This window comes from Grus americana, chromosome 2 (assembly GCF_028858705.1).
Source record: "Grus americana isolate bGruAme1 chromosome 2, bGruAme1.mat, whole genome shotgun sequence".
In the NCBI taxonomy this organism is placed as follows: domain Eukaryota; kingdom Metazoa; phylum Chordata; class Aves; order Gruiformes; family Gruidae; genus Grus; species Grus americana.
In genome coordinates this window covers 82,565,584-82,591,428 of record NC_072853.1, presented here as the reverse complement: position 1 = coordinate 82,591,428, position 25,845 = coordinate 82,565,584, and the positions used below count along the sequence as shown (strand labels likewise).

The following is a 25,845-nucleotide window of genomic DNA, read 5'->3' as shown; positions in this document are numbered from 1 at the left end:
TCAGTGCGTTGCATGTTTCTAGACAAACAGGTTTGTGTGCTCTTAATGATGACGCATCTTCAGTTGCTGCTGAATACTCATTGTCTCTTCAGTTTTGCTAATTTTACACCTTACTCTTTTAAGTCCACCTCACCTGAAAAATGATTGAAAAGGTGGTCGGAAAAAAGGTGTGTTTTGAAATTTATATGAAAGACTCTCTGCTGTCCTATATATGTAACCAAGACCTGATGTGAGAAGGATCTTATTTTCTCTGTCCTCATTGGTACCCCGCTCCTGCTGTACCACTGCCAGTGGTAGTGTTTTAGCAGGACAGGGCTCCAGGAACAGAAACCCCAAGAAAAGCCGATTATATTGCTTGAATATTTTTATGAAACTTTATAGATATATATGAGCATGTGTTGTAGGAGGAGCTGTTGTCATTGCAAAGTGAACCGTGTCTTTTCAAGCCAAAATCTCTTAACTGTATTGAACAGTAAATGATATTTTAATGTTTGATGTTAACAAAATAAAATGGACTGAAAGGTGCATTAAGTTTACCTTTGTTGAAGGCATATTCGCAGCTCAAGACATTGGTTTCCTGGTTATTCTGCTTTGGGACCAGACTAGTTCTTGTACAGGACAGTAGAAGCCATTGGAGTTCATGCCAGGAGCAGTCAAAGCTTTCCAGATTGTACATTTGCCTTCTCCCTTCCCTCCAAAAAGTCCTCTCCCTTGGCCAGGAATTCCCGCATCAGTGTAGTGCACATACTGTCTCTTGTATGCACCTCACCACCTCAGCTGTATCTGTCCCTTGTGTATTAGAGATAAATGGGGAAGGTGCATGCCCCTCTCCACTCCGAGCTTAGGGGCTGATCATCCCATTGGAAGACTTCTTGCCATCCCCGAATATAAACCACCGTGTAATTGCCGTGTCCGGGCTTTTAGCTTACAGCTCCCTCTTTACTTCAGCTCTGTGCACCTCCTTCTCCACATCCCGAGTGGGGGGAAAAGATACGCTGGCATTTTTTGAGTTATGTGCTTGTAGTATTACAAGCATATTAGCGTGGTTCTTGAGCCTGGCAGCTTTTTGTTAGTTTTCTCAGTGGCAATAAGACTGGGAAGCATCTTTGTACCCTTAATGAGGAATGCGCTTAATTAGCATGTAAGTTTTGGGGCTTGCTTCTTCACACACATGCACACAAATTATATGAAGTGCAATATACCAAATTGTAATGTAAAGTATATATAATTTCAAAAATACAGAAGAGACAATTAAAAGGAAATTTAAACAGTTGCTTTCTCAGGAAGACAATTATTTATGCAAACCCTGCACTGTTAAGTTGTGTGTTTGTCTGTATATGAGGAACTGTTTCTCTAGCAATGAGCATTTAAGTAAATATCTTCAGATGTTTGAGTTCAGTTTAATCTTACTTTACTTAATAAGTTTTTTATTCTTATAAATACAACACATTTATAATGTCTCACATAGTCATACCCATGTTCCGAAACTCTTCACTACTTCCTAATTAATACTATCAAGATATTTGCTGTGGATGCCAAGTTTTGTCAAACGTGTCAGTGACTTTCTTTGCTGCTGCCAACAACTGCAGCTATAAAGGGTCAGCAGAGGATTTTCTGTATTTCTTGCTGTTTCTTGGAGAGGAAGGAGCATTGATTTAGCATACAGGCTGTGTTCATATTGTGAAGGATGCCTGGCTCTGTACTGAGTTGAGGCTCTTAGTTGAACCTGTGCTGTTAGCGAGAAAGTGAATGTCAAGTTGTTTGTGACTATGTGCAACCATCTTTTTGTATCACTGTCAAGTATGTTGACATCTGCTTGTGATACTTTTTGTCTGAATTTCCATAAAAGAAAAGACTGCATGATCTCCCTTTCTTTGGCCTGTGAGAAGCATGGGATGTACAAGCCCTTTCTTAATTACTTAAAGCAGGCTCCTGTCTGGTATTTTTTCAAGTGTCTTGATTAATACAGCTTTTATCTAAAAGTTTGCTTCTGGGCTATCACTGCTTTTGTCGTCCAGGAAAGGAGCAGAGTTCGGATGGCTGTGATCATATGGTGCAGGGGTTTTCATTGCTACTCCCTCTCCTATTTTACTCCATCAGGAACAACTTGATATGGGAAGTCTAGCTTCTGGACATTGACATATGAGGTTTAATGTCTGTCTGTGAAGGCTCAGATTAGCTTGGGTGCTAGGCTGGTATGTGGCAAGATACAGAAAGATAAACACTAGTGCTAAAAGCGAGTGGTGCCCACATTTGAAAATGGAGCCTTTTGTGAAGGCGAACGAGGGATTTCATCACTTCTGAAGCAGGGCCAGCACGGGGCACACGATGCGGAGAGGGGAAGTGCTGCGGCCGCCGTTCTTGTCGCTGTTCAAAGGCGAGTTGTTCCTGAAGCTGTTGATTCTGGTTTACTTTTAGTTAAGTACACATTGCGGAGGAGACTGGCTTAGCCTCAGAGAGGACACCGTAAAACATGCCGCGTGGATTGTGTTGCAAGACGCACAAATTACGGTGTTTGAACTGGCTCTGGGATGAGCTGCGGTTGTCTTGTCTCTGTGGCCAGCGGTTAGTTAGTGATGCAGAGCAGACCAGAGGATTAGAGAGCAGCTTTGGCTGAGGTGAGAGACGGGTTGGAAATAACTACAATATACATTGTGCGGGTCAGTATGGAGGTTTTCAGCGTCAGATCCACCCTTGTTTGCCCAAGTTTAAGCAATAAACAAGTTTCAAAACACATCTGATTAATTTTTTCCTTTTGAATTAAGCTCTGAAGTGCCAGGTAGGCACGTTCCCTTTGAAGTGGTGATGATTTGACATGTGCCCGTCTTGTTTAGGTGGACAACATGTACCCATGCCGTTGTGCTGCGTGGGGTGGGGTGTGGTGGTCCCTTGGACACCCTGCCCTGATGGGGAGAGTGACCTCCAGGTTGTTCAGCGGTTGGGTGTGGTGGCCGTGAAGGGTGAGAGAGAACATAACCTATTTTTGCTCACTTTCAAATTAGAACTGCAGCTTGCCTGCTGATAATTACAACCATCTGTTAGGTTTGTGCACGTCTGTATAAAAGCTTCTGTACCAGCCACGTAGACATGTAGTGCTGTACCAGCCACATCCACATCAGAGGGAGGATGATGGTAATTAGTAGCTCAGTTTTCATGGCTGGCTTCCTTTCTCTTTTCGGCTGAAGCAACAAACATGGAATAACTTGGATGAGAAAGCAACATTTCTCCAATTTTTAAAAAGCATTAAACTGGAGAAGTTGTCTCTTCCCTGATGCTTGCAGAGTTCCTAGCCACTTCATTACACTGAATGCTTAGTTATCTGTTCTTAAAAGGTACATTCAGTTATTTATACATCGATTTTAAATATGTTTGTGTTTATTTACTTTAGCAGCATGTTCAGTTGTCATTTGTTAAACTTGTGGTAATTAGATAATTTATCTCCCTCGAAGTCATGAGGGTTCCCTGAGGCAACTAGTTGATGTTTGTGGAATATTAATCAATAATCACTGTCGGGTTTTTTTTTTCAAATTCTGTTTGGAAGTGTAGATGCTTGGGTATCTAGGTCAGTTGCTCTCTGTGACTTGTTTGTCTAGATTTTTGCATTAGCTTTTTTTTTTTTCCCTGAGTAAAACTCATTTCAGATCCAGTGTAGTTGCTCTGTGCCATCTTCCAGTGGTCAGCAGGAACTGGATGTTGCTGCATGTTACAGTGAGAAAATAGCAAGGCACACTGAAGTCTTGGTTAATTAATTAAAGTCAGTCAGACATAATTCATGCACTTTGAAAGCACTCCTGTTTAGATGTCTTCTACCTCAGACACAAGTTTTAGGTAGAGGCAGAGAGACAAAGTAAGATCAGTAGAAGACAGTGGCCCCAAAATGTTTCTTATAAGGACAAAAGCTGTCATGACTGATATCTTAAACAGAAAATCTTGGATGCGCTCCCTGCAGAAACTAGACCTTAAAAGAATGTGTATCAAGGACCCATATACCATCCTGGACAGCTGACTAGCCTTGGTCTTTGACCTGTTATGCTCTGTGGTATAAATAAGTGTGAGACATTGACTTAACAAAACCCAAACAATATTACACACAAATTGTTTTATTAATTACTACCATAACACATATATTAAGTGTTGTACATTTAGACCAAGTCGTTAGTTATTACACTAGCTCCTAGAACTACATTTATCCTGGTCTTGCCTGCAACCCAGCTGTGGTGCCCACTTCCTCTCCACAGGCATGTTGGAGATACCCAGCAGTGCTCTAGAGCAGTCCCATGTAACTGGTTTGCAGGTTCCTCTTTATGGTCACTGAGGAAACTGTTGTTTATTTAATTGCTATACTTCTCCAGTAAAGAAATTTAAAAGATGTACTGATGAATCACAGTGTTTTTCATGGCTTCCTATGCTACTGGGGAGATGAGGAAAATTCTCTTCACCAGCTCCTTCAGTGGAGGTGCAGAAAATAGAGAATGCCATTGCTAAGAATACATGACAGATGTCTATAGATAGCTACTTACTTCCATAATTAGCATGTTATGCTTACACACATCAGATAATGTTTTCAAAGTGAGTTCCTGTCTCCAAGCATTAATTACAGCTTCCATTTCACATCTGTTACTAGAGAGCAGCAGACAAAGATCTATATAAACACAGCAGGCTTTTAATTGGAAATTAGTGGAATTTATTTCTGGTGATTGCCATTTCTAAAGGATGGTCAGTTATATAGATCAGCAATTGTCTGCCAAAGGCTAATTACCATTATTTCTTATTTGGTTTTTTTTATACATGTTACAGGAATAACATAGCTGTAACGATATGAGAAGAAGTAAACACATGCCACTGGTTGGTTAACCAACTTTACTTCTGAATTCCTCCTTACTGCAGAACTTGTGGGACTGCTAACAATAATAGCAACAACAACAACAATAAAGAATGTTTCTCTGAACTTTGTCCTCACAGCTGAAAATATTTGGGATTTTTAAGGTGCATATTTTCAGATCTTAGCAAATATTTTGGTCTGAGGTCTTGTGATCAACATGATGTCATTAAAAAGGGAGCTCCTCAGAAAGATTTTTCTAATTTGGGGCTTTGAACGACCTGGTCTAGTGGAAGGAACTCCCCATGGCAGAGGAGTTGGAACTTGGAACTAGATGATCTTTAAGGTCCCTTCCAACCCAAACCATTCTGTGATTCTATGAATTCAGTACACTATCGTGTAAAAAGCCAACCGCGTCCTGGGCTGCATCAAAAGAGGTGTGACCAGCAGGTCGAGGGAGGTGATCCTGCCCCTCTACTCCGCTCTCGTGAGACCCCACCTGGAGTACTGTGTCCAGCTCTGGGGACCCCAGCACAGGAGAGACATGGAGCTGTTGGAGCGAGTCCAGAGGAGGGCCACGAAGCTGATCCGAGGGCTGGAGCACCTCTCCTGTGAGGACAGGCTGAGAGAGTTGGGGTTGTTCAGCCTGGAGAAGAGAAGGCTCCGGGGAGATGTAATTGCGGCCTTCCAGTACCTGAAGGGGCCTACAGGAAAGCTGGTGAGGGACTGTTTATGAGGGAGTGTAGTGACAGGACAAGGGGTGATGGGTTCAAGCTGAAGGAGAGTCGATTTAGATTAGAAGTTAGAAAGAAATTCTTTCCTGTGAGAGTGGTGAGGCACTGGAACAGGTTGCCCAGAGAAGCTGTGGATGCCCCCTCCCTAGCAGTGTTCAAGGCCAGGTTGGATGGGGCTTTGGGCAACGTGGTCTAGTGGAGGGTGTCCCTGCCCACAGCAGGGGGTTGGAACTAGATGATCTTTAAGGTCCCTTCCAGCCCAAACCATTCTATGATTCTATGATATGGGAAGCTTTAAATAAAACTGCACTGCATCTGGCTCACTAGAAAGCTACTACATGGCACCATTAGACAATGTATGTGAAAAGATTTTTATCACTGTTCCACACAAGTTGAGCATCTCTCATACCTTTAAATCATCAAGGCTACAGTACTGTTACCAAACTACAATACCACTGCTTTCACAGCACTTACAGAGGCAGATGTTTGAAAGACCACAAAATAGCCGACAAACTTCTTTATCTTTACAAAGCCAACTTTCAAAGTGTCAAGATGTAAAACTTGTGAACAGAAGAGTTTGCCCCACACTGCAGGTACAGCCTCCATCGTCCCCAGTTCTCCCAGGTAAAAGGATTGATCGATGGTGATCATGACTGACTTTATTCTCAGGCAAAGATAACTAGGTCAGCCACCACATACACGTCAGCATAAAAAGGAAAAAGACGGCTAGACCATATTTTAGTGTGCTTTTTAGGGGAGGGAGGAGAAGGGGCAAGGGTATGCCATAAACAGGATGATAATTAGTGCCCTTGTTCTTGGTAGGACCTTGATTTATCCTCTCTGTGGTAAGCATGCCCTATCTTTCAGTTAGTCCCACACTAATTTCAGTGGGACAGAATCCAGTTGTCTCCCCAAATTATAAGCTAAAATGTCTGAAGCCAAGCTCCTTTCTTAAAAGCCATAATCAAACTGAAGTAGTAAACTACAAGTTTAGATGCCTTCAACCAATCAACCCATTTCTGAGATGGAAATGTCATACTCTATAATCATCCTTACATGCCTGGGCTTCTGCAGCCCTCACCATATTTGGTGACTCATGGTGGATTTCCAACAGCCTCAATTTACTTCAGCTTTGCTTTCCTTTATCACAGTGTTCCTTGTCAATGTGCACACCATTACGACCCCTAAATTGTCTTTTTTTCTTCTCAAGGTCAGTTTAGGTCAATTGATTGCAAAATGAGAAGCTTGTAAACACACAGGCCACACTATGGAGACAAGCTTTTGAAGGGAACCAGACCAAAATGAAGAACATCACTAAGAGTATCAGGTGCCAATAGGCAGCTACTTACATTCAAGACCCACCTGCTAAATGCTCTCCCTGTCATTGTTTTCCACAGGCTTCTTCTCAGGCACATTCACAGTGCTTAGCTGCACCTTCCCATGTGCTTCAGTCCATGATATAAGCTGCTGCAGCAGCCTCTCCTACCACCTCCCTCCCTCCCTCCCTGAAGACCTTTTCCCTTCCTGTGCTGAGCACAGATCAGATCCAAGGCATAACAGACCAATGGATTTTCAAAGTCAGGCTGTATTCTTGTTTTCACTGGCATAGCTCGTAGCAAGATTTTTTAATAATTTTGGAATTTTTTCTATACATGATTTAAAACAATCAGCAGCAACAGTTGGGCAACAGCATCCACGATTAGTTGCACCTTTGTCTGTTATGTTCATCCTTCAACCCAACCAACGTGACCTTAAGCTTCCCTTGACATACAGCCTTAAGCAACATCATGGTATTTTGTGGCCCAGCTACCTTAACTTCTAAATTAAGTAAATCCTTCCACTCCCCACAGCTTCAACCTTGCACATTCATAGTGTCCTTGTTGTAGGTGGCTAAATGAAGCTAGAAAAATCTATTTCTTAAGGGTTAAAAACTGGGTTTTGGTCACCTGAGCTACCCCCAGAAGTACCGAAACAGTGCACTGAGGCAGTCATATCTTCCAGTTTCACTCCAGAGACAGCTCAGAGATGGTGAAGTACCTGCACAAAACTAAGACCTCTCCACAGGTTGAGATACACTCATAGCTTAATCTCATCTTATTTTCCTATTAATTTTCTCCTACCGAACAGACTGTTCCAGGTGGATGGAGATACTCAAGGAAACTCTACAAGTGTTATCCAGAATCTGCACAAATAATCCAGCTAGGAAATAAGAAACCAATATTTATAAAACTGATAGAAGAGCATTGTTACCAGCCAAAGGTAAAAACCAGAACAGACTGTAATACTGATGCCAGATACACATCCTTCCTTAAGAACTTCATAAGTTTCTGGCAGTTTTTCTGCTGTATAAAAAGGACCAAGTCTCCTTGGTTTTATTGCATTTTTTTCTGACTAATACAAGACAATCTGATTCTATCACGTAACAGTACTATGTACTAGATGCCAGGATAATGATCTTTTGTGATCTACTGCATGCGCTGTTTATATGAACAGTTATGGAAGAGTATCTCTCTACACTATTGCCAAGTGGAGAGAGGAGATGACCTCCTGAACAAAAAACCACGATCGATCAGGATGAGACATTGATTTTTGTCATTTTGATGGGCTGCAATACAGCATGTGACTGCAGGTTTGCACATCAGAGTGTAGCAATCTGTGTGCACAAGTGCACAGCTTAATTCTAACAAGGCAATCTCTAGCTCAAATCAGAGAAGGCCCCACAAAGAGCAGAGACCCCATGGCTCATCCCTTCATTTCAAATGGCCTGTGGCCACACACTGGTTCTTTTTCCTGCTTTGTTGTTGTACAATGCTCAAATGAGTCTTTCAAAGCTGTCTGAAGGTCTAATTCACCCTCCAGCAAGGAAAAGAAAAAAATGGTGTTCTTCCTTCCTATAGATTCATCTTGGGAAGATGAAGGGACTTTTCAGAGAAAACACATGCAAACAAAAGCAAAAATTCTGGTAGATGATATCCCAAAAAGCAGTGTCTCTAGAACGCAGGAGAAATATTTTTAATATAAAGCTTTGGAGATCTGTTTCATTCTGCCTGCAGGTATTTTACATACTGATAGCCAGATTTTCATAACTTCTATACTCCTTTAATGTTTTAAGACCTCTTCTATAGAAAAGGCTTTTTTAGGAGGAGAGCAGGAAGAACAGGAATCACGCTTTAATAGAGCATGAAAACAGAAATCAAAAGCCAGAATAACTGAAATCTAAGCCTATGCCAGGTAGTTGGTTGGATGGCACTGAACTGCTGCCAAATAGCTGTCGGTCTAGAAATCAGCACTGAGATGGCAAACAGTATTAGCAGTCAAATGTCTGCTAAATGGAATTTTTGGACCCCATTCCCTTTTAAAAGGAAAGACTGACAGACATCAAGAGGAAATAGCTGAAACTGCTCGCAAAAAATGGACTACATCTTTTCAAATCAAAGTAACAGCCTGGCTATGAATCAATAGTCCTTTTGCTCAGGTAGACAATAGCTATAAAAGTAATTATTTAATTCATTCTCAACTTGAATGGTTTGTCTGTGGCCCTTCTAGTATTAAACTGCTGGAATATGTGAACAAGGCAGTTGGACAGTGTAGCACAAGCAGTAAATTTTGTCCAGCTCACTTTACAGTCGAAGCCTAACTCACATAAAGAAAACATGCGCTGGTGACAGACAAGTGGCTTAAGTTTCACAGTCCAAATTCCTGCCCTCCTTTCAATGTCTTTGTGGAACCAGGAGCAACAGACCTTACAGAAAGAAGCCAAAGCCTACCTGCAAGCGAGGTAAAGGTGCACGCAGAAGCGTTCAGCATCATTTGCAAAAGCTCTTTCTGAACAGCACTAAGCTGCTGCTGTCAGCACTTTGGGAAACTACTGAAAATTTTTCTTTTTGATTCTGCATGTTGATCTGCTTTCTCTTCTCAGCTCGTAGAGTTACCAGTAACATTCAGTGAAGGTGTGGAGAAATCAACATGAAAACAAGCCCTCAAATCTGAGAAGGCATTAGCAATGTATACCATCACCAATGACAAAACCTGCACAAGATGATATATTTCTACTTTGTAGTTTTCAATACAAATTATCATTAAGTAGGGCTTAGGTATCATTCAAAACTCCCAGAAGTCAATAGGAATTGACCCATGTATTATTTATTCTCCTACCAACTAGCCAAATGAGAAGAAAAACAATGGTACAGAGCAGATAGAAAGAGCAAATTTTTTGATGTTTTAACAGAACTTTGACCTCCTCCTCCTCCCCACCTCCCTCACTGAAACAGCCCACTGGTGAGAGAGGGTAAGATCCCTACTGCAGCATATACACACAGCAGGTTACCAACAAGTGATGTGCTGCAAACTAATACAAATGTACATGTTTGTGTAATCTTCGCATGCATGCACACATGTAGCGAGCGCACACTGCCAGCTCATGTTGAGCTTCTCATCAATCAATACCCCCAAGTCCTTCTCCTCAGGGCTGCTTTCAATCCATTCCTCGCCCAGCCTACAGTCGTGCGTGGGATTGCACCGACCCCACGTGCAGGACCTTGCACTTGGCCTTGTTGAACTTCATGCGGTTTGCATGGGCCCACCTCTCCAGCCTGTCAAGGTCCCTCTGGATGGCATCCCTTCCCTCCAGCATGTCAACAGCACCACACAGCTTGGTGTCATCCACAAACTTGCTGAGGGTGCACTCGATCCCATTGTCCATGTCGCCGACAAAGATGTTGAACAGTGCCGGTCCCAGTACCGACCCCTGAGGAATGCCACTCGTCACCATTCTCCACCTGGACATTGAGCCATTGACCACAACTCTTTGAGTGTGATCATCCAGCCAATTCCTTATCCACCGAGTGGTCCATCTGTCAAATCCATGTCTCTCCAATTTAGACACAAGGATGTCATGCAGGACAGTGTCAAATGCCTTGCACAAGTCCAGGTAGATGATGTCAGTTGCCCTTCCCTTATCCATCAACGCTGTAACCCACCAAGTTTGTCAGGCACGATTTGCCCTTAGTGAAGCTGTGTTGGCTGTCACCAATCACCTTATTTTCCATGTGCCATATATTAAGGGCATGCTCAGAAAATTATACTTGTTGGATAAATTGTCAGGTTCATACTAATACCCCTTTTTAAAAGAAATACCCTTATTTTTCACACAGAATCAGTTTCTTGAGTGACTCCAACCAAGTCAGGAGTTGCTCAAAAACAACCCAGAAAGCTAATTTTTGAGGCATCTGTTAACATGCTTTTTGTTTCTGTAATGAGGATATATTGTTTTCTTGTCCCAAAGCAGAAGGTCTTGAAAGTGCTCTTAAAAGAAAGTTGGCCAAAGTGTTATCTCTCAGTGTTAATGTATGTATCTGTAAGAAGACATATAGATTCTGTATTGGATTGGTTCCCACATTTCCAGAACCATATTGCAAAGAAAATAGTGATTTTTGGTGTCATTGAAGAAACATGATGAATGAAGTCTCCTAGTGCCTGTTTTAATAGTGCAAGCAATTTTAGTTTGTTGTGTTTGTTGATCAAAGACTTAGTTCAGGAGCAGCACATGATGCCCTTTAACAGCATCCTCCAGCCTTCTCTCCCATTCTCCCTGTAGCATGAGATATACAAAGCCTGAAAGAGGTCCTTTTTTTTTTTTTCCTTCTTCTCCCACTGACTTATTAGTAAATAAGTAAATAAGAAGGAGGAATAGGTTGTCTCAGATGGCAGAAGTCTGGGAGGTACAGAGGAGTACCTTGATGCAGAGGGTGAAAGGAGATCATGAGAAAAACAGTGTGGGATAAAATTGGTGACCTTACATGGGTAGAGCAAGCTTGGCTAAAACGCAGAAATCGGAAAGGATCCTCAGAAATAGAAATGTCATTGTGGAGATGCAGAAATCTTAATACAGAAGAAGTGGGTGGTGAACGGTTGCTGGATATGGAGCAATTCTGAAAGGATATACCCCCAAAAAAATCTGTGAAGGGAAGAAGATGGAGAGCATTGTGGTCCTGATATATTTAGTGTGTTTCATTTGTAGTATTAATGAAGTCATCTTGCATGAGGGCAGTTTCCTTTTTTGTTGCTTTTCTGTGTAGAGGACCTGAAAAAAATTTTGAAGAGGAAATTTCTTACTCTACTTTTTCCTCTTTTTGTGTGAAAGCTTTTTCTACATAGGAAAGAAAGACATTTCAAACTGTATTTAGTTCATCTATTGCAAACTTGTTTCTTGTAATTTGAAGCTAACTTGAAAAAGTGTACTTTAACTAATAAAACTTTCTCCATCATTTACATTTGTTGGCATCAAACTAAAGTAAACTGATTGTGTCTTCCTTAAAAAAAATTAAAAAACCCTCTCATGTTAGATGGGACTACTCTGACTATTGCCAAGTTTTTCTGGAGTATTTCTGTAGGTATGAGAAATCTTTGCGAGCTCTTGAACCTTGTTAAAGAACTAATTGTTTTTGAGTGTTTGAAGAAGTCTGGGGTGATATCAAGACACGAGGTTCAAAGCTGATCGCTATCAGAAGGCAACAAGCAAAACAAAAAAAAGCATTTGGAGAACCAATGAAAAATCTCTTCCTTTCTCAAGTACATCTTTCATTTTGACTGTTGCAGTGCCATCGCTTTACTGAATGCCTAGCTGATAAGACAGGGCTTGAACTTCTAATTTTGAAAGTCTTCTTGGAGGATCAGCAAACAATCTTATTTCGTCTTTTTGTGCTTAAAAGGGAGAGAAGGAGTGTCGGTGGTTTGTGACCGAAAGTGTTTTGGGAGATGCATTATCAGTGTAAAATTTCAGTAAAAATTTGAAAGTGGAAAAGGAGCCCAACCTTTTAATATGGTAATCAAAGCACTGTGTTGGGACCCAGGCTGAATAACTCAACCTTCATATATTCTTGGGGTTTAAATAAATATATTAGCAGGGATGTGATAACAAGTTGTTACTGGTTTAGTCTCTAATAAAATAATTAAAGAGTTTGTGTGCAATTCTGTCTGAAGTGTTGAGTTGGTCATAGAACAGAGAAAAGTGAACTGTCCCCGTTCATTGCCACAGATTTAAGAAGTCAGGCTTGTGATAGGAATGCTACATAGTATTTCCCTGAAATACCTCTCAAAACAATTTCAGCTGGAAATCTTCAGAAATCCTGTCCGCTTGCTAGTGCTTTGGCAGATGTATGAACATTTTTCCTATTCATAACTGCTTTGGAGTGTTTTCATTAAAATAAGTAATTATTGATTGCGAGAATCAGATTAGAAATTGCAAAGAACAAAGAGAAAATTTAATGAGCTCTCTTCTAAGCAAAGTGGAAGTGACATTCTTACGTGAAAATACCTGTTCTGAAATTTCATCCAAAGGGCTGCCTTGTGATGTTAGCATAATACGGTAATTTAGAGATCCTACTTCTGACTGTTAACTGCTTTAATTTACTGTGTGGTGATGCCTGGTGCAGAAATAGCATTGAGGAGACAATGCCCATCAACTCAACATCTCCCCGCATTTTTTGTGTATCTTTGCACTGGTTTAACTTGCTGCCAAGGTGCTTGCACTTGCAAAACCGGAAAGTCTGCCCTCCAAGAAGGGGTTTATGCTGGGCAGCTGCTCGGAGTCCCGAAGGGCAGGGAAAGCAGAGCCCTGCGAACAGGGAGGTGCTCTTCTGTACGGGGGTGCAGGTCATGCTGCGCCTCAAGTACTTGACTTCATGGCTCTTAGAGCTGCCAGGGTAGAGGCTAGCAGGAGCAGGATCTACTTTTAAATAAAATACTGCTACCGTAGTAAGAGTGTGTGATAGTGGATGGGAAAAGTAGAAAGCTAGAAATGACGTGGGAAATGATTCTTGCAGCGGATCTTGCTGCTGTTGAGTATCCCGGGGGAAATTTACAGAGTCTTTCGAAAGATTTGTCTTTTAATGGTAAATTTTTTTAATAATGGGAATAGTTTTTAATAACAGTGCTGCTTCAGCTCATTGATACCTTGCTGAACTACCTGGGGAAACTTGGGTAAGGTGGAACTTTGAGTTAAGGTGGAACTTTCACTTGGGCCAGCTAACTCCTGTTGTGCAGATATCTAGTTGTGGCTGCTCGTGTGTGGGATTATGGCACTTGGTAGATGGTAAATCTGATCCAGTGTGTCTGTGAAGAACATACCTTTTTTGTGATCTTGCCTTGGGATGAGGAAGTTGTTTTTTGGAGGGCCTGAGTTTGTTCTGTCTTGTATCATTATAATTTGCTGGCAATTTGTGCACGCATTTAACTTGTTCTGCAAAGAGGTAATATGTACTCAAAGCACCAGAAGACTGGAACCACAAAATTTTTAAAATAGTGGCGTGTCCTAAGCGTTACTCCATGAGGTGATTTAGGAATTTTCACCAGTATTGTTTCTGCTGTTCAGCAGGTTTCTGTTATTGCCATAATACACTACCTTTTTGTCTATCATACCTTACATGAAGTATGAGGAAATGAAACTAGCTGACTTTATATAATAAAAAACTTTTCTTATTCACAGTAATGACTAATATTTTGGAAGTGTTTACATAATTTTTTAAAAGTTACGCTTAAGCCGTATGAAAGACTGCCTCATGCTAAGCAAATCTGTGCAGAAGTGGGCTGCTGTCGCCTCATCATATTTAGCGTTTGAAATAGGAGAAGCCAGCGAGGGTGCAGTTTTGCCAGTGCTTTACCACAGGACGATCAGGGAGCGTGGTGATGTTGTTCTGTCAGGTACTTGTTCACGCAAAAGCTATAGAGTGGATGCTTACAGTTATAAAGTTAGATGGTATCATGTTTTGTGAGGATTTTTTTTTATTTGCTGCTTTGCCATGGCATCTGTTGTGATGGTGTGCCTCAAGTTACTCTTCTTATGTTTTAGTAAAACTTTAGTCAGACTTTAATAAGGTGAAGAGGAGGATCTGTAGCAATCTGTTTTATTGGTCATGCTTGACTGTATTCATGTAATTTAAAAAAAATCTCTTAAAATTTTGCCCGTGCAGTCTGTGCTGAAATATATATTAAACTGAGGAAGTTTATTCTCAAAGACTTCCTTGTTAGTTATTTAAGAACCCAAGAGGGGATGATCCCAGGAAATTAAGCTGTTGTCTCAGTGCTGTAATTGTCCTGCGATATGATCTTGTGTTGAAATAGTATCTTTCCTCTAGATGAAACCTTCTGAGCCATTGCACAGCATGGGGGTTTTATAAAACACACAGATTGAAAGTTCACAGCTCTGTAAAAGGTACTTGAGTTACAGTGAGGAGGAATATTCCCCTCACAGCTAATAAAATTGTCATAATTTCAAGGACACTGCTGTAGTTCCCTGATCAGAAGCCCAAAGCTGCTGCTTGTGTTAGGCCTGATGGAGGACGAACAGGTGGATGATGGGGAACGTAACAGCAGGGTAACAGTAAGAAAGGAGAGCTGATACACAGCAATAATTACATGTTAATTAAGGAGAAGAAGAGAGAGGCAGGTAGATGTGGAATATCAATGCTGTGGAAGAGACTGACAGAGAGGAAAGGAAAACGTGGGGGAGCTGATGGTCTCAGGGAGTCCCCGGTGGTGGCTTGCTGGAGAAGAGGGTGGCTGCAGGAGGAGCGCATGGCGCTGTGTTTCTGTGGTGTGCGAGATGCTGCTCGCCTTATCCAGCCCTTTCTGGGTAGGGTGCTGTGGAGGTGAAGAGAGCCCCAGTCCTGCTGTCAACTTCACGGCTGGTTCCTGTCAGCGACGAGAGGGTTGACTGCTGGTGAAGCATCTGTCTGTACACAAGGACTGTGTTAACAGGGCTGGAGGCTTCGCAGCCCGGCTCTTTGCAAGTCCGCAGCAGGGCTGTTGAAGCCAGGTGTCAGCTTCCTGGCTGTAATTGCAGAAAGGGTGCTTAACGAAATGAAATTAGTATTACAGCAGTAACACTGCACACACTGTACAATGTATCAATTAAGTTCACATGCCCCAGAAATGTACTGGAAATTCTGGAGATAACATACTTAATATTATCTCCTACCTCACTTAATTTGATTTTATTTGAAAAATATATTGAAGTGGATAGAGGGTGACTGAGAAAATGAACAGCATTGTGAAGGCACTGTTGCAAATTATCACGTTACCTAATGAGTTAAGGCAATGGGAATGGGCATAAGCTGCTACCTGGGTGGTTTTAACTGATGTGCTCTCTAATTGTAATGGGATAGAAATGAATGCCTTGTCACCTGCCATTGTGCATCAGACTAGTAATAAATTAAGTTGCAGAAACCCAGTGTTTTGGGAGCATCTGCCAGTTCACGTGCTTTTCTTGGGGCCTGCTACCATATGATGGTGCTAGAGTCTACCATAATGTCTGATACTTCTGTTTTAAAAATGAGTAGCGGAGAAGGACTTGGATACTCTACAGGGAAATACGTACTTTTGCGCCAACACTTGAGACACAGTCAGGTTTTCAGTAAGTTCGGCGAGTCCCTAAGAACATGTGAGAAGCAGCTGTAGACCAGGGCTTGTGGGCATTACTGGACAGCTGTAAGCAGCACTAAGGCGGGAATTCGTACAGCCAAGAAGCTCTGTGCTGTAGGTGAGGTAAGCATGAAAACATGACGGTGGTGGAAACAGCTTTTGCCCTTCTGTTGCTTTTGTTGAAAGGAAGAAAGCAGGGAAAAATACTAGCCACCTTTATCCAAAGGATTGCTAGGCTTTTGCAAACATGTGTTTGTTGTCTTTCATTTGGGAAGAGTGTTAATCTGTTCCACCCTATGTGTAATAACAACTCTGGGGGGGCTGTGTGCTTGCAGACCTACATTGGTTCGATAGTTGCCTCTGTGAACCCTTACAAGAGCATCCCGGGACTGTACGACTGCGCCGCTGTGGAGCGATACAGCAAGTACCACATGGGAGAGATTGCACCTCACATCTTCGCTGTGGCGAACGAGTGCTACCGCTGCCTTTGGAAACGCCATGACAACCAGTGTATCCTCATCAGGTAAATGGCTGCTGCTGCTGCTTTGATTGTCCCTGCCAGTGAGCCTTCTGAGGTGATTTAGGAGCATGGGTTTGCGTCATGTGGAGAGGAGAACACCAGAAGAAAGCAGGCTTTTAAATTATCAGAGTTTCAGGAGAGAGTTCTGAACTCGCTCTGTGTCATTCTGTGGACCTCTTACAAAATGTTAATTTTGCTTATGCATCTTACAGTTTCATTTAGCGAAAAAATCCATTGTATTTCTGTGCACTTTTTGCTACTCACCCATCTAATGTTACTCTAAGTGCTTTCCCCACCGGTTTAAACATCCCTGTGTAGCTCAGTAGTTTGTCACCACTAGACCCTGAACCCTGTATCGAGAGGAAAAGGAAAAATAATCCACCGGTCTTGAGAAATACAGTAAATAAGAATAGCAAAAGAGAAAACCCGCCACATTTCAGCCACTTAATTCTGCCTGATTAATCTTCCTTGCTTAATCTCATTGTGCTTTAATTTAATGGTGATTTAATAGCTTCCCGTTTGATCCACTGTGCCAGTGGTATTCAGGATCTCACTGCTGCTGAATGTATGTTGAGAGCAGTTGGCATTTCAATAGCTTTTCGCTGCTCTCGGCTCCTCCTTCCCTCTTGCTCCAGAAGAGCTGAAAACGCAGCCAGCTCTTTTCCCTTTCCCCTGCCTGCCAGCTCAGCTGCGTTGGCTCACTCGCGGGCAGGGAAACCGAAGCCTTGCCCGCCGGATCGGGAGGAGCAGCTCAGTGGTGATGGCAGCGTGGCACCAGCTGTCAGGCTCAGGGTGAGGAGTGATGTTCGGGGGGTGAGAGCCCTTGTGTGTCCTCTCCCTCTCCTCTCTCACCCTTCGCAGTGTTTTTGTGATTAGGCCTGTTTGCTCTCGCCTTCCTGTAGCACAAGTTAAGTGTGGAGAGCTCTTCAGACACAAGGTGACACAATTTCGACTGTCTCCCAACCTCTACCGGAGTCCATGCGACAGCCATGGGACCACAGCACGGGGCAGCCGGTGGGGCAGAGAGGGGATGAGGCAGAGTGAGAGCAGCACCTTTTGCAACAGCCAGTTTCAACTGGCATTTAAGATTACAGGCCAGTTTGTGAGGCTTCCTGGGTGAAAGGAGGATCTGGCACGCGTGGCTCAGCACCCAAGCTGTTGTTACAAATGGGGATCAGATGCAACACAGCGAGGTCTGGTTCCATCTTTCTGCAAGCTCTCAGTTCACAGTCCCCGCCTGCCCTCGCCTCTAGGCAGGTTCTGCGTGGCAGTGGCACAAAGATGGAGAGGGCTGAGTGGGTTTTTCAGCTTTCTTCAACTGTATTTCTCCTTTTTATTATTTAATGCATAGTGCTGTACGTATAAAGCTGAGTCCAGATGACACTCCGAGAAAAAATGAAATGCACAAAGATCTTTGTCATGCAAAAATAGCTAGCCTGGAGTCATGATTTCATGTTTTAAATGACAGGTAGTTACTTGTGACCAGCCCATGTGCCCAAATTCTGGGGACCAAAATAATTTCTGATGCCTAGCAGGTGGCCATTGGTATTTCTGTCAGTCTGTACTGGCCCAAATATTTTACCTTTCATTCCAGTTCCCTACAAGCTGCCAAGAGAAAAGCAGGTTGTGTCCTAAAAAGGACATACGCAGAAGTCTCTGATATTCCAGAGGAGTCTCCAGCAGTCCCCCCTCTGCAAACCATGTGCCTTGGTACAGATAAGCCATAATATGGAGAAGTTTTGCATTAGCAGTCCCTTTTAAAATTGTTTACTATGATCATGGATTAAAACAGTGGTTATAAAAGTTCAGTGTTTCAGACAAGTCCTGCAGTACAACCTTATAAGGGTATCTTGTTTCTACAGCAATTGACAGCACATGCAATTCAAATAAAAAAATGAAAAGTCAAATCTACTTTCCTAAAACAGTATTATCTACTTTATCTGTGAGGGACTCAGAGCAGGATTTTTTTTAAATTACTGAAGGTTTTCAGTCATCCTCCTGAGGTTTAGGAAAGTCCCTTGCTCATATACTTATTTTGGGGCATCATCGTCTTCGGCATCCTGGTCATTCCTGCATCTTTTATGGGCTTAGAATTAGATGTCGCAACAAGTCACCATCAGGCTTTCTTGGTTACTATTGGCATTTGAAAAAATGGTCAAGTGGAGCTCTGCAGTGTCTGAATTCAGGCAAGGATTCTGGTCTTGTATTTAATGCAAGACATGATAAAAAGGAAAATTTAGTTGCATCACGAAAACACAATGAACAGTTACATCCAGTTAAAATGAGTGAATTGTTCGTGTAGGCTTCACATTCTGATATGCAGTTTGACCTGCTCCTACCTTCGGGATCTAAAAACTCAGCAGCAGGCTGCAGGAGCCCCATGAGGTGAGGTGCGGAACTCTTCTTATGATCCTCCGGGCTTGAAGTGCCCTCTGCTGGCATCTGGAATTAGCTCAGCTTTGGTTTGGAGCTGCTTGCCTAAGGCATTGATGGGGTTCAAAACCCTGTGGAAAAGCTTCTACTGGTTTGAAATGCTTGGGATATTTGCCTGGGTGAGATAATATGAGAGGGTTAAGGCAAGAACCTGAATTAAAAACTGTCATCAGTAGTGACTTAAAATGCAATATAAATGCGAGACCATTTTTGCAGTATAACCACCCAGACCAGAGGTGAAAAGGAAGGAAATACAGAAGAGATACTAAATGGAGTCATCTGAAGATTCTTATTTATCCGTTTGTGTTACACAGGCTTATTTTAATTCATGATAATGCCGCATAAAAATTACTTAGCAGCCTAAAATGTCAACAAAATGGCACATCGAAGAAGCTGTGCACAACCTGTGCATTAGAATATTTACACAGTTGTGAAATAGTATTTTTGCTCTCTCAGGCTAAAAATTGTTTATCTGGCTATTGAACTAGAGTTTTCATGTAGATAAAAACATCCACATCAATGAATGCTCAGTTTCATTTTGATCTGAACCTTACTGCAGAGTCCAGTTTCATTTAAAACAGATGAGGGGCAGGGTGGGGTGGGGGAAGCCTACCACAGTTAAATTTGATGCTACAACAGACATGTTAAAAAAAAAATAAAATGAACATAATTTGATTTTTCATCTGGCTGCCTTGGCAGGAGTATGAAGGGAGTCCGTCTCACTCAAGGAATAGCCAAACAGCTTGTCCTGGTGTAGGGAAGGGACTGAGTTCCCCCACAATGAGCTGATGTTCACAAGTTTGGGACCAAGTTCAAATCTCCAACCCTTTATTGTAAGAATAGGAAAATATCTTTAGGGATTTTTTGTTGTTGTTGCTGCTCTGTTTAAGGTAGTCTGAGGTCTGTGATAGGAAGATGTTCTTCTGAGACCAACACACCAAAACTCACATGTGTGTTCGTTGAACTGTATTTGCTGAAGGGACCTATTTTGACTGTCTTTGGGGTTTTAAAGCCAGCAGACAGAACTGAGAAGTGGTTTAGAGTAGTGTTGATACTGCCTCACTCATGGTATGTCCTTCAGAATGAGGAGTCTTTCTCGGTGACCCCTTTTTCCACTGCAGCAGTCTGGAGCCCAGGCTGCCGTGCCCTCAGCGAGATGCCCTGTGTAGAACAAGTCACGGAGAAAGTCTAAAGATCTCCTAAGTGGGGGCCTTGTGGGTTGCTGTCACACTTAATATATTCACAATACTGAATGTAGTGATGTGGAACGAGCTGGGCACTTAAACTCATGGGGTGGAAAGGTTGCTGGAACGGTTGGCTGTGCACTAGAAAATTCATCCTTTTACTGACCTTGGCAACTTCTTGTAGGCGTAGGCTTTCTAAGGAGTCTTAAACATTGATCCCACTTAACCTACCGTTAGTGTATGTACTGTAGGGTTGAATAAATAGCTTTAAAGTTTAGCATGCTTGTTCTTGATTTTAATCTCATTAATACTAACTGTTTTTTATAAAGCATTTTGTAAAGGAAAAATACAGAGCCAACTTGATGCACATAAAGTTATGGGTCCTGAGCTGACCAACACCGGGCAGAGGTGAGATCTTACTGTCATGGCAGAGGACTCCACTTGGTGCTCAATAGTAATTGTAAAACTGAATAGAATAGAGTGGTTACTAGTAAATGAATAGAGAACATTAGGTAAATCCATCCTTTGCTCCTATCCTGAGTATTTTGCACAAGCCTTTTTCTCCCTTGCTTGATATTCAGGGGGACTTTGTGGAACTGTAGGTGGGTCAGAGGAGAACAAAAAGGAGCGATCAAAAGTATAGCGTGGCTCCATGTATGGGAGTGGCTAATGGAGACGGGTAACTCAGACTGGGGGGGCTATGCATGAAGTCATGCACAGCAGAGAGAAGGGAGCGCTGGGACAAGTTGTTGGTTTCTCCTTCCAATATGACAGTTAGGGGGCATCAAATGAAGCTAATAGATGGCAGATCCAAAACAACGAGAAATGTTCATATGCTTTTTAAGGCAGTATGGCTAGAAACTCATGGAGGATAAATCCATTGAGGGTTACAAGACACAGAGAAACCAGGTTTAGATCAGGAACCTTCGGAACAGCGAGTAACTGGAAGCTGGAAGAGCACAGGAGGGAAGTAGCGCACGTCTTCCCTGGGCATCTCCATTTGGCGACTGTCAGAGATAGGACACTGGGCAGGTGGATCTTTAAGCCTGACCCGGTTCTGAGCCTCTCCTGTTCTAAGAAAAAGTCAAGAGCATATGATTGTGCATAATACCAACTGTACCAGAGATAGGCACATAGGAAATATTTTTCTGTCAGCTTTGAATATCTCACTTGAAGAATTGTTCTCGAATACGGTGGGGTAACTTTCAGCTTCCGTAGAACTACAGATGCTGCAGAGCATGGGACAGAGGGTGGGGGCAGAGGAAGGATGGTGTCAGTGAAAGAGCCAGTGTCCTCCCTGGCACCCAGATCCCTGCTGTTGAGCTATACACTGCTCAGAGGGTGAGAATTTAGGCAGGAAGAGGTATGTACAAGGATAATGCAAACTTTTGTGAAGCTCTTTCAAAACCAGTAGTAGAAATGTTTTGTACAAGGAGCAAGTATTAAATACAGGGAATATTAAATATTTGCTTTGTCTGCAAAGGAGTATGAGTGAGTGAGGGCCTGCAAAGAGAAGGGGAATAAATACCAACAAGGCCAGATGTCAAGGGTAAAACTAAATTAAAAATACTACAGAATTTGGGATGGTGTAAGTGTGATGGATGAATCATACTTGCTGGAACATATCAGCAGGTACCATATCTTGTATTAAGTTTTATGAAACATTTTAAAGACTCTGATTCTTCCTGGGAAACACTTAAATCTCAGGTACAAAACTCTGTGTCTCATTATGTTTTCTGAACGCCTCTTCCCTGATTATTTTTGTAATTGTTGGCATTCATTTGCAGGAAAATGCCATGCTGCTTTCATGGGCTGTACCTTTCTTCTTTGCTTTTTACTAGAAAGCATAATTATACTTTGCCATAACCTAAAATCACCAAGGTCACCGCTCAGCAATGGCACATCAAAAGACTGTCAAATAAACTAAGCTTGCTCCACGTGCCCAGTTGTGCTCCATCAAAGTCAGTGACAAAACTCCTGCTTGCTACAATGAAAAGGGTAGGATAAGACAAAAATGTACCTCCGTTCATTGGGAGTAAACTGGGATTAGGCACAGCTTAATTAGGAATTAGGAAAACTAGGAATTAGGCTGCAGCTTAGGATATAATGCCATAACTTCAGATGGAAAGTAAGCAGACTAGACAAACTTTAAGCATAGGTTATGTTTCTTAATGGCTCATGTTGTGTTTTTAATTATAAGGCTACATAATTGAAGGGAAATGATATTGGGGAAATGAGCCAAATTTATACCTTCCCTTTTTGGAGTGTTGATTTTGAAGAGAAATTTAGTGTACTGCCTTCAATTTATATCAGCAGGATTGCTTAATAACAGTTTGTCTTTAAAATGTCAATTTAGCATTATCAAATAGCTTTGTTCTGCTGTGGGTGAAGATGAGAGGTTTTACATCTCTGGTGATGAGAGAAGAAAATTGTATATTTTTAATTCATGTGAATCTGGTTTATTTGGATGGGCATATAAAAAGTTTGTTTAAAGAACATGTAGCTCACTGAGAATATCAGAATTAATTAATACTAGTAGCCTTTATGTGTTATAATATACATTGATGTCTCTTACCTCCTCCTCCTCCTCACAGCAAGGCTCCCTCCTTAGCTAGATTGCTGTATCATAATCCCAGATTTTCCCAGCTTAATTCATATTCTGGACTTTCTCCCCGACCACTGCCATGTCTTTGTTCTAACTTTGTTTCTCCATGTTGGTGAGAATTATTGGATAGTTTTTTGTTTTCAGAGAGCTCTACGTTGCCTCATGGGTGTTGTGTACATCCTTACACAATCAATGCCTTGAAATGCTGTCTGAACAGTGGTATGAAGTCTAAGGTAGCTTGCATTTTGTGTTGAATGTCATATTCAGCAAGCTTAAAGGGGTATTCTGCTGCCGTTTGCGTATCATTTCTAATCACCCAAGTCTTCCTGACCTCCAGTAATTTAGAGTTTGGAGGGCTGGCCAGACAGGCTTTTTCCCTGGCAGCTGGAACTGGAACACTTTCCTCCTCCTCTTCTTTCAGTGGTGAAAGTGGTGCTGGTAAGACAGAAAGCACAAAGCTGATTCTCAAGTTCTTGTCTGCAATGAGCCAACATTCGCTGGAGCTGTCCTGCAGAGAGAAGACCTCCTGTGTGGAACAAGCTATTCTTGAGAGCAGGTACTAGATCTTTCAATACACAAGTATTTTTTCCAGAAGACATAAACCTTGTCTTTGAAATAAAAGCTTGCAATGTAATTAAAGATTTGAGGGTGTTTACTCACCCATAAAATTAATATTGGAAAGGGGGAAATTTTCTATTAAACAAAATTACCTGGCTGCTCCAGAGAGCTGTGAGCACGGAGTTTTGAAATGGAAGATGCTTTAGTGGTGGCTTTCATTTTGTTTGGGGCTGAATTCAGATAATCAGAGTGAGGGAAATGGGTGATGGGAGGGAGAAACCATTGGTTTGGTTTGTGTAGCCTGAGGATAAGGTAGAACAAGATACAGCACGGTGAGGATAAAGTGTACAAGTGGTAAAAGCATGCTGAGGAAAGGGAGGGTAAGGAGAACTGATAAGACAGATGAGTAAATGCATCAGATAAATTGGACACACTCTATGCAAGCAAAAAAAAATCAGTGTTCAGATGAAATAACGCATGGCTCAACTATTTAAAAACAAAGATAATTTGAGATGCTATTACTTTTGTTTATCATGCTTCATCTTTGATTTACCTGCTGTATTTGATGTAATTATTTTTTTTTAATTGCCTTGGGACAAGAACTATTTTCCCTACATCTGTATAGCAATTTGCACGTGCTGAGATTTCGTATTTCTATAATTTGAGTACTGCAATGAGAATTGCGTGCATCTTTTGAGCAGATTAAGCTGCAGAGTAATTTCGTATGATTAATCTTCCTGTTGCTTGAATACTTGCATCTTTTGGTAGAAAATTGAGATGCCCGTTGTTAATAAATTGAGGCTAATGCTGAGGACGTAGGCTGTGGCTGAGGAGAGTGTCAGAAGCAGCCTTTCAGAGTGCTATTGCTTTCACCAGTCCCATGTGAAACCATTGGCACGCTGCTCACACCTTAACACTCTTGTCATTATTCTGTATTTTCACAGCCCAATTATGGAAGCTTTTGGCAATGCGAAGACTGTTTACAACAACAACTCAAGTCGCTTTGGGAAGTTTATTCAGCTGAACATCTGTCAGAAAGGAAACATTCGGGGAGGAAGAATTATAGATTGTATCCTCGTTTGGTGATTTTACCCCTTTTTGCAGGCAGCCCCCACGTACCTCCTCTGTGGAGGGCTGAGAAGTGGCTCACCCTTTTCTGTCCTTTCACCCCATCCTGAAACATACACAGTTAAATTGAGCTGATGTAGGTGGGAAAGCGAAGCAGTAACACCAAATTCTCTACATGTGTTTATGCACGTGCACGCATGCATTTGTAGCGAGGTGGGGTTTAGATACTCTCGGGAGGACCAGGATTTTGTATTGCTACTGCTAGCATGGCTCAGGTGCCTGTTCCTACATAGTGAGCTAAAACAGCCTGAGTGCTTGGGTTCTGAGTTCTTCAGTTGTCAGCTATTTCCCTCATTTATTATATCTGAAAATAAGCTGCTTACTTTTTTGGAAAAGTACTTGAAAGAGCAGAGCTGCTGAATTTCCGCAGTGTGAGCCTGGGTGGGTCAAATCCTTGGATTTGTCCTGCATTTGGCAAAATCGGACTATGGGCCAGCTCCACCAGAGCACCAGCGGTGTGGGTACAAGGAATATACTGAGGGGATCCTCCCTAGTGTTTTGAATATACGCTGCTTTTGCAGCAGGACAACTTTCATCCTTAAAGCTGTTTCCAAGCTTTAGGGAAAAGAAAAAGTAAAGGATAACAGATGTCGTTTAACATCCGGAACATGACAGTTCCAGTTTTGATGGGATGGAGGAGAAGAAGGTGTGGGAACACATTGGTATTAGAACTGCTGCAATATTATCGTTGTTGCTACTTTATTCATCTTGTTATGGCAGTAGGCATGTCATAAGAAAAGACCATGATGCTCCTCCTGTTGTCTCAAATGAAAGAAGAAGGATTATAAATAGCTTGTGCATTAATTGCTTTTTACTTTATTCCTTGACTGAAGTTTTTTCTTCCTGGCTATAGATTTATTGGAAAAAGTAAGTTGATGTTTGCTTTTGCTCAGTTAATTTTGTTTGATTTAATATTTTCTTTGAAATTTTGGATAAAAAATTCTCCATAAAAAGGATTGCTTAAATTGAAACTATGTTTTACTTTGACAGAATCGTGTAGTAAGACAAAACCCCGGGGAAAGAAATTATCATATATTCTATGCTCTGCTGGCAGGGATAGAAGAGAGAGAGAAAGGTGAGTGGCAAAATAGTGTCTTTCTGCTAGCAGTCAGCCACGGTGACAGCAGTGGAGAATTTAACTGCAAGAACCCGCTAACCCAAGCAGAGAAATAGGTTATTTATTCAGCCGGGATTCAGTGAGCGTGAATTTGAGCTCAACTTGATGAAACAACCTGCTTAGTTGAGGAATGTCACCAAGCTGCTGATAATTTTTCTCCGAGCTTCTGCTGTGGCCCTGGGAAAAATACTCGGGGACGAATATGCCTCATTCAGATCAACGTGAATATTTTTGCTGGTACTAAATAACTCCACAGCAACAAAGAGAAATAATTCTGGTTCCTCTAATGCTCTCTCATAAAGAATAACTCCACTGAACAAAAGAAATC

General features: G+C 41.9%; 1 protein-coding gene across 2 annotated transcripts in view; it reads left to right on the top strand.

Moving 5' to 3' along the window:
- The window catches only part of MYO10 (myosin X), a 170,797-nt gene that overhangs the window by 76,917 nt on the left and 68,035 nt on the right, over positions 1–25,845 (top strand). The window contains exons 4-8 of one of the 2 annotated variants that reach the window (XM_054817072.1): positions 16,308–16,495; positions 23,136–23,270; positions 24,217–24,341; positions 25,254–25,267; positions 25,391–25,475. In XM_054817072.1, coding sequence (XP_054673047.1) covers positions 16,308–16,495; positions 23,136–23,270; positions 24,217–24,341; positions 25,254–25,267; positions 25,391–25,475 — 547 coding nt within the window. Of the gene's footprint in view, positions 1–16,307; positions 16,496–23,135; positions 23,271–24,216; positions 24,342–25,253; positions 25,268–25,342; positions 25,476–25,845 lie in introns of those variants that run through there. The other variant, XM_054817073.1, reaches the window with a different exon arrangement.